General features: G+C 60.9%; 1 protein-coding gene across 1 annotated transcript in view; it reads left to right on the top strand.

The window, feature by feature from the left end:
• EFCC1 (EF-hand and coiled-coil domain containing 1) overlaps positions 1-577 on the top strand; it is a 28,904-nt gene extending 28,327 nt beyond the window's left edge. The window contains exon 7 of the mRNA XM_004692207.1: positions 470-577. Coding sequence (XP_004692264.1) covers positions 470-577 — 108 coding nt within the window. The remainder of the gene's footprint in view (positions 1-469) is intronic.
• Positions 578-8,608: the final 8,031 nt, after the last annotated feature.

Raw genomic sequence — 8,608 nt, 5'->3', positions numbered from 1 at the left:
TCAGACCAGCCTCTGGGATCCACCCGCTGCACTCACAGGCGCGAAACCCTCGAGGCCCTGTTCCTTCTGTGACAGCCCCAGGCCAGGCCCCCCGCTGCAGAGCAGGCAGCCTCCCCTGCGTGGGCTCCATTCGTCTGTGGACCCACAACTGCTCTGAGCTGATTTAAAAAGTGGGGGAGGTGGGCCAGGGAAAGGTACCCTGCTGCGGCTGCAGAGCCAGCCTCGGGGTCAGCACTTCCTGGACCCCCAGCCTCGTCGACTGCAGCCAGGGGGCCTCCTTTAGCCCACGGGGGAGAGGTTGGGCCTGCAACTTTAGGACCTTGAACCTCAGTGTCACCTGGTCATCTGCCCAGTGACGGCCCAGCCCAAGGTTATCCTCTGCTCTCGGCCAGCAGAACCTGGCCTGAGGCTGGCAGCCCCACACCGCCTCAGGGGGAGAGGGTTGGGGCCGTCCCTGGGGAAACCGCAGTCAGGCAGCATCACCCTCTATGGCATCGGGTTTCTGCTCCCCAAGACCGCCCTGACCCACAGCCTGCAGAGCCAGGCCCTCACCAAGCCTGCACTCATGACCGCCTGAGCAGCTGTCACCGTGGTAAGCAGGGAGGGCCTGAGGTCACTGACAGCAAAGTGGTCAGAGGGTACTACTTCATAGAAAGATGTGGGCACCCCTCTGCCGAGCTGAAGGCTGGGCTTCTCCAGGGGAGAAACGATAGCTCTTGGGGAAGAGTCATCAGGGGATAATTGGGGTTTTCTTTGTGCAGAAGCAAAGGAAGTTCAAAATTTCTGAGAAACCTTCACACACACAAAAAAAACCCCAGGATGTCCCCTGATATGTGGGCCTGAGTTTGGGTCACAGCCCCAGCCCAGAAGCTTCCCATCACTGAGGCTCCTGGGAATCATTACCTTTAGCTAGTCTCCTCAGGAGATGCCTCCAGCAAAGCTTCAGCGTTTTCTAGATAGAAGCCTCGGAGCTATTTACATCTGAAAACTGCCTGTTAAAATGGCAGGAAGTCTTTGATAGTCTCCCATTAAGATATAAAGCTGAATCCTTGTCTCCGGTGTTAGACCTGGTGTGGCCTCCGCCATGTGATTTCTAACACCAGTCATCAGAGGCTGGTGGCTCTGTCCTTACTCCCCAGGTCATCGGGACCCCAGCAACCCTGGGGAAAAGGTCCCGTCGAAGTCTCCTGCTAACCGCCAGAAGGGGGCTGAGCCCACAGCCACGCCCACGTCCAAGAAGCACACCCCAGACCCTCAAGTATGATGCGTGAGGCCCCGGGCAGACTCTGCCTGCGGCACCCAGAACCAGAACTGTGTGGCTAAGCCCTGCACAGTCCAGGAGAGAATAAATAAATACACGTCATTGTGTTAAGCTGCGAGTTGGGGATGTTCTGATATGCAGCAACGGACAACAATGACATTTCCTAGTAAAAACATGCCTCATCGGGGCCTCAGGTTTCGCCTGGGCGCTGTGAGGAGGGTTAGCACCCTGGGAAGAGGACGGGCCGCGGAAGGGGCCCGCGGAAGGAGCACGCGGGGCTCGGGGACCCTGGGGCGGGAGCGGCGCTTTCCATGCGGCCTGAGGGCTGCCAGGCGCCCTCCATGGCCAGCTCCGGCGACAGACTGGCCCTTCACAGCCTGGCAAAGGGCAGCTCGGGGCAGGGGGCAGAGTGTGTGCCAGCTGGGTGCAGTCCCAGGAGGGCACAGCCCCGGTCCTGCGGGGCTCCCTGCAGCACATCCAGAGAGGCTGCTCACGGCCGCCACACAGCCGCCACCACGCCTTAGACCCTGAGTACAGGGCTGGTGAGGAGCCCGGTGTAACTACACTGCTCTGTGCCCCCTCAGCTGGCTGGGGGGGGGGGGGGGCAGGATTCCTACTGTGTTTCAGGGAAAATGGGGAAAGCATGTATTTGTGCGCAGCCTCCATGTCTAGCACTCTTCTCTTTTTCTAGACAGGCTTCTCTGCTATTGCTTCAATGGTCTGCACTTTGTTAAGAGTTGTGAATGTCTATCTACTGTCCGCTCTCACCTTCTGGAAACAAAAATCAGTCTTGACTGTAACTCGCCCCCTTCCCACAAACAGCCTGCAGTTTCACACCCGGCCACTAGGTGGCAAACGCACTCTCCAATACGGAACTGATGGGCGGGCTCCGGCTCGCAGGCCGCCAGGGGCGGGGATCAAGGCCCCGGCTGGCTGCCCGCAGCCTCTCCCACCGTGCTGTTACTCACCCAGTGCTTTTCTTAGGGTCCGCTCATTTTTTTTTTTAAGAGGGAAAAGGCCATGTGCTCTCATTTAGCCCTGCCCAGTCTCACCTGCTGTACATAGACGGCGGCGTAATGGGTTTGTAGAAAATACAAGGATGTCCTGCTCACCCCGTGCATGTGCTAAGCCTGAAGGCGCAAGCAAAGGTCAAAGTCTTGGCAGCCAAGATGGAGCAGTTAGACCATGTCTGGTCTTACAGATCAGCACACAGAAGGCTCAGGCCCGGGCAGAGCGCGTCAGGCCCCTCTTCATGGCCTGAGGTCGCTGAACCCGGACAGGCTGCACCAACACACTTCCCAAGCCTGACACTCAACCCCATGGACCTCCAGGAAGTTGAGGGGTCCCCCATTTCACAGATGAGGAACCGAGACAGCTGGGAGTACTACCCAACGTCACACTCTTGATACGCACTTGGCAAAACTGGGTTTTGCCCCACCCCCAAAAGCAGAGGTGGCTACTGCAAAGAATTGCAAACGGGGTTCCTGGTCACAGGGGCACCTGTTTTCCTCCTGGTTGTACACAGGCTAAAAATGCCAGACAAACCTCTTAATCCTCTCTGCTTCCCACAGGAAGGAAACATTGTTTCTCAAGCATAGTGAAGGACCCTGGGCACCCCAAAATAAAGGCTTTCTAAGTACTGCTCCCCTAACATCCAACTACCAGGCTAAGGCTCTCTCCTCAGGCCAGGGGGAGACTGTCATTTCTCACTGTGGGCGTCACGGGCTGCACCATCTGAAGGCACCGGAAACTCTCTCTTTCAGTCAGTCTGTGAACAGCAGCAGACCACTTCCCCCGTGGGGACCTGGGCCGGGCCCCCCAGGAGCTGCTGGGCTTGTGAGAAAACAGACACGCCAATGACAGCACCACTAACTCAGTGGGGGGCAGGTCAGGGAGGGCTTCCTGGAAGAGGTCACGTGTGAAACGTCAGCAGAGCGTGCAGGGCAAAATTTAGGGGAGGGCTGCAGAACGGGAGGGCTGCAGAACGGGAGGGCTGTAGAAGGAGAGCAGTCTGCCCGTGAGTGGGAGGAAGGAGCCAGGGTGACCAGCCACAGAGCCTCAGGTCAGGGGGAGATGCGGGGGGCAGGGGAGGCGGACAGAGAGGACAGCAAAGGAGGGCCCACGAGAACCAGCTGAGGGCTGGGTTCCACCCTGAAGACACCGGGAGCCTTCGGGGATATGAGGCGGGAAGGGAGGTGGCAAGCTCAGACCTCGGTAGCCAGAGGCGGAGACTGGCGCCCAGGACACAACATCCCTGGAGACGCGGCCTGGCTGGAAGCAGACAGAGGTGGCAAGCAAAGCTGGCAAGGACGCGTCCCGCACAGGTGTGCTACGTCAGCACAGGCGTGGCTCTGAGCGAGTCGAGGGAGCAGAGCCCCTTCCATCGTGTTCATGCGCAGCGGGAGGAAGCACTCATAAATTCCTCCAAAGTGCAAAAGTAAGATAATCTTAGGTCCTGGTAAGTGCTACGGGAGAGCAGGGGAGCGGAAATGGCCGCGAAGAGTGGAAGTCCTGCCGCAGGGCCTTGGGAAGAGTCTGTGCGCTGCGGACAAAATCAAGAAGTAGCGTGGCAGGGTCCGGAGAAGCTGCCTCAGGCAGCCGGTCAGCAGGGGCAGGAGCCCTGCGGCAGGAGGGCGCTCAAGTGTGTGAAGGCCAGAAAGAAGGTCGCCGGAGCAGAGGCGGTGAAGCAGAGGAGAGTGGCCAGGAGGCCCGGAAGCAGCAGGGAGCAGCCACAGCGGCCGGGAGCAGCGGGACGCAAGGGCTGACCACAGACCGGGAGGTGGCCGTCCGAGGGGGAAACAGGACGTTCCGAACACGCGGGAGGGGGCGAGACACAGACACCGCCGATGTGCCGGGCAGTGAGAGGAGACAGATCTCGCAGGGGTCATGTGGCGGAGAGGGGCAGCGAATCGGTGCAATGAAGATGTGGCATTAGGGCGTTTCGGAAGGCGATGCCACAGGCTGTTTGTAATTCTACGGGAATGACCCAGTGAGCAAGAAACTGGTGGTGGAGTAAAAGGAGACAGCTGGATGGCAACACCCTGGGGGTGACTGGCACAAGGGGGCGCCTCGGGAGGGCTTGCTCTTCTGGCTGTGACAAACGCAAACAGCAGCTCACATCTATTCTCTCTCCCGGTGGGCCTGAAGTGCAGGACAAGGTGGCTCGGGCCCTCGGCTCCAGTCTTCCAGGACATCAAGCCCCGGGCAGGGCTGCGCTCTTGGGGAGTCCCCCCCCGCCAGCTACGTTCTCTGCAGCACCCCCAGCCCTTGCACCGAGTGGGTCTCCGACTTCCCTCCGACTGCACCTCTCACTTCCTCTTCTACCACCAGCCAGAGCTGCCTGCGTTTCAGGGCGCACACGGTCAGATCAGGACCTCCTGGAAACCCCCTTTTAATCTGCCGTAGCATAAAACAGTGCAACCTCAGCACTGGCTTCACGGGTGCTGGGGACTCGGGGGTGCGGTCCTGGGGGCCAGGCTGGGAATTCTGCCCGCCCAGGCGCACGGGCGGTACGCAGCAAGAGCGGGGCAGGTGCGGGGGCACAGCCGCGCCAGCAGCTGCCCTGCGGAGACCTAGAAAGACAGAGGCTTAGACAGGAGAACATCTTGTCTCCCTCGGGGAGAAGTCCCGGTAGGCCTGCCAGAGCTGGATTCCAGAACTGTCGAGGACACAGGTTTCTCCATTTCTGCTCTGCCATCTTGGCTCCAGGAAGGCTTCCCCGGAGCTGCAGCCAGCGTGGACCCTGGAAGCCACACACTTCGGCCTCACGGTCGTCCTCCGCCCCACTGGCCCGTGCTTGGTCACATGACTGCAGCTAAGGGCAGGAAAGGTTGGGAGATGCCGTCTTCAGCTGGGAAGCCATGCAGTCAGCTCAGACTGTGCCAGTGTGAAAGCAGGGGCCGTGGGCCTTGGCAGAGTGGTCAGCTGAGTGAGGCCAGGATGGTGAACAGGCTATTAGGGCAGGGATAAGGGACAGCAGGAGGCCCAGGACAGCCAGGTCGGGGCTGTGGGAACAACGCACTTGAAGTTGAGAGGGAAAAGGGGCAGTGTGCCCAAGAGGGGAGCCACCACCCCTGGCTCGGCTGTGGAGCAAGGGGAGAAGCGGAGCGGGTGGGGCATGCCACACACACGTGCCACCTGCAGACTGGAGGGGTCACAGCGTGTTACAGACCGCGAGGGAGGGCCAAGGAGCGGGGTCCCCACACACACGGAGGTGGGGGGGCGCAGCAAGGAGACCAAAGGCTCCCACAAGGAAAAGTGAAGTAAACCAGGCTGGCCAGGACAGGCCCCGGGAGGAGGAGCCCCTCTCTGCGGGAGCCCACATGGCGCCCCGCCACACCGCAGCCCCACAAGGCCTGTCCGCCTGAGATAAGGCGAGCAGGTCGTGCTGCCGAGCCCAGAGAATGCGCCGCCCCGTGAGGGGAGCCCCGGAAACGCTGGTGCCGTGCAGGCTGCTCACAGGAGGCTCCAGAGCCCGGGCCCTGCCCCACCCCACCTGGGTCACAGCAAGATAAGGAAGAAAGAGAAATCTTGTTTGAGCGTGGGGTTGAGGAAAAGTTACCGTCGTCTGCAAGCCTATCTGAAACGCTTGTTTCTCCATAAAAGGAAATTTACTTGTGTTGTTTTGTTGCTCTAAGTTACACATACTAAAAATAAGGGGGAAATCTCACAGGTTGGAGAGAAGAGAGAGCATGGGCCCCATCAGGTCAGGTGAGGAAACATGGCTGGCGGGCAGTGGGGCCCCACTCACAGGACCCCCTTCACCGCCTGCTTCGGGGTGTACCGGCAGGTGGGGTCCGGGCAAGGCCAGGGCTCCTGCCGCAAAGGAGAGAGAAGGGAGGGAAGTTCCTGCCGGGTGCAGGGTCCTGAAGAGTCCTCGCCCTCCACGTGACCTGACTGCCACGCAGGGGCGATGCCCTCGCAGGCCCGGGCCTGCCAGCTCTGGGCCCAGCAGAGGGGGAGGTCAGTTCTCTGACAACCCAGCAGTCTCCCTGGGCCTTTCTGGGGGGCAGACTGGGCTGAGCCGGGGAGAGAACTGGTGCCTGCTCCAGGCACCGGGAGGGGGAGACCCCAGCATCCCCCAGAAGATGCCAGCCCGCCTGCAGGACCAAGGCTCCCTGCGCGGGCGTGTGGTGAGGACAGAGAACACCACGCCTGCAGGGAGCCCTGGGCCAGAGAGCTTGTCAGTTTGCGTTACCACAATGGGGTATTACCTTAGACCTCAGTGCCGTTCCCTCTAGTCCTTGATCAGACCTCACGGAGACCCCCCAACACAAGCCTCACCACTCTGCCACTGTCCGCGCATGGGCCAGGGCACACGGGCCGGGTTCCCTGCCCTTGTTCCAGTGGTGCCAGGCTGCCGCCGCTGCAGCCCACATCGCTGGGTGATTCTGAAGACCAAGGAGCCCGGCAGCACACCTCTAGCCTCTGCACCTGCGCCCACAGCTCAGCAGCCAGGTCTCCCCGCTGCAGGCCCCCATGGTCCCCTCTGCATCTGAGAAGGGAGGGCAGGTTAGAAAGGGCTGGGGTTCCCCGGCTTATGGAGTCGCTTCCAGTCCAACCCAGGCACCCCGCACTGCAGCCCTCTACCCCGACCTGAGAGAAGTGGACGCTGTCCTCGGGGCGATAAGCACAACTAACTACGTGCTATCAGCCCCTCACAGAGCAGGGCTGAGAGCTGCCGCATGCTGAAGTAAAAAGAGCAGATGGAACCGCACAGGCCATGTGAACGCAGGGACATCCCGGCAGGTCCTGGCTCCTCCAGGCCCGGCCCTGGGCTGCCGCTGCCCTGCCCGAAAGGACACTCAGGCCCGGCCATGGAAAGCTAGTGGCCGGCCCTCAGAACACGAAAAACGCTCCAGTGCTGGGAATCTACCCAAAGGACACAGAAGCATTGATGCAGAGACCTGTGTTCACTGCAGGGCTGTTTACACTAGCTAAGGTAAGGAACAACCCAAATGCCCCCAAACAGATGTCTGGGCCCAAAGCTACGGTCTACGTGCACAAGGGGGCTACTCAGCCATCAGGGATGGCCGGGAGGCTGTGCTAGCCGAAATAGCCAAAGGGAGAGATACATAGCAACGGTCGCACTGGTACGCGGAACACAGAGACCCCTAAGTGCGGTCAGCGAAAAGACAAAACTTGCAAGTCGTCCAAGGACCTGAGGCCGGCAGCGGGAGGGGGCTCCCCACAACAGGGAGGGGAACCCGGGGGCTGAGGTGCGAGGTTGCTAAGGGACTCCCCTGAGGGGATAGTCCAGCAATGGCGCAAAAATGAATGGCGCTAGCGGAAAAGAGCCGTGAGCTGAATAGTGCCCAGCCGCCGTCCTGGCCAGGGAGCATCTGGCCTGCTCGCGGCCAGGTCAGGGGCGGCCCAGCTGAGATGCTCCCAGTCTCCCTCCTAAGTGCTCCAAATGGCCTCCAGCTGGGTTGCGCCCCGCTCCCACCTTGCCCTCCTGGGCTGTGGGTTACAGCCCCCTGCTCCCTGTCCCCCAGGGCGCTCTAGCCAGGACCTCTGTTTACTGAGGCTGCCTGAACCCCTACTCCACCCTGAGGACCCCCCCAAGTGCAATTTCCCCACCATAGCAAACCCTTTATTGACTTATTTAACATTTCATAATAGTGATATTTTTATGACTTATTAGCCAATACAGGCATTCATGTTTTAATTTGTTTTCCTGTTAGGCCTGATTTTGAGTCATATTTTATGACAATAAAATACAATTAAATTAAAAATACATTTCTCTTTGAGTGAAGCTTCACACGCTGGCCCAGACAGAGGGCGCGGCCACTCCCCGAGGAATGCCGGATAAACGGGGTGAGCCAACGGCTGTCTCCCCGGGAGAGGCGCGTGTCCACCGAGTCCGAGCCGGAGCCCAGCGCTCAGCCGGGCCGGGTGCTCCGGAGCCACGCGGACAGGCGCGCTCCCCCTCCCTACTGGGAAGGCCACGAGAGGGGCGCCCCGGGTCTGCCCGAGCCCCACCCCACCACGGGCCCTCAGCCCAGCCCCGGGGCTGCCACCCCAGCTGAGGCGCAAGGCCCCGGGCTCTCCCCTGTGGAGGCGCTGGCAGGAGAGCGGGCGGGCGCTGGGACCCTCTTGCACTAACTGGAGGCGCCCATGGTCTGCGCCCCTGGAGACAGGGTCGGGGCTGCCCGCGGGGATAAGCAGCTATCTCCACTGTTTCCTGCCTTCACTGAAGCGGTGGCCACATGACCGCAGCACACGGCCGCACCAGGGCCTCCGGCAGGACGCGTCACAGAAGGGGTGCCCAGACTCACAGGTCGGTGGCACTGCTCACTCCCGGCACCACCTCCACCCCAGGCCCCTCCCGGGCAAGCAAGGCCCCCA

This window comes from Condylura cristata, unplaced genomic scaffold (genome assembly GCF_000260355.1).
Source record: "Condylura cristata isolate star-nosed mole 26May11 unplaced genomic scaffold, ConCri1.0 scaffold00033, whole genome shotgun sequence".
Taxonomy (NCBI): Eukaryota; Metazoa; Chordata; class Mammalia; order Eulipotyphla; family Talpidae; genus Condylura; species Condylura cristata.
Note: the sequence above shows the minus strand (reverse complement) of the source record. Positions and strands in the feature narration are given on the sequence as shown.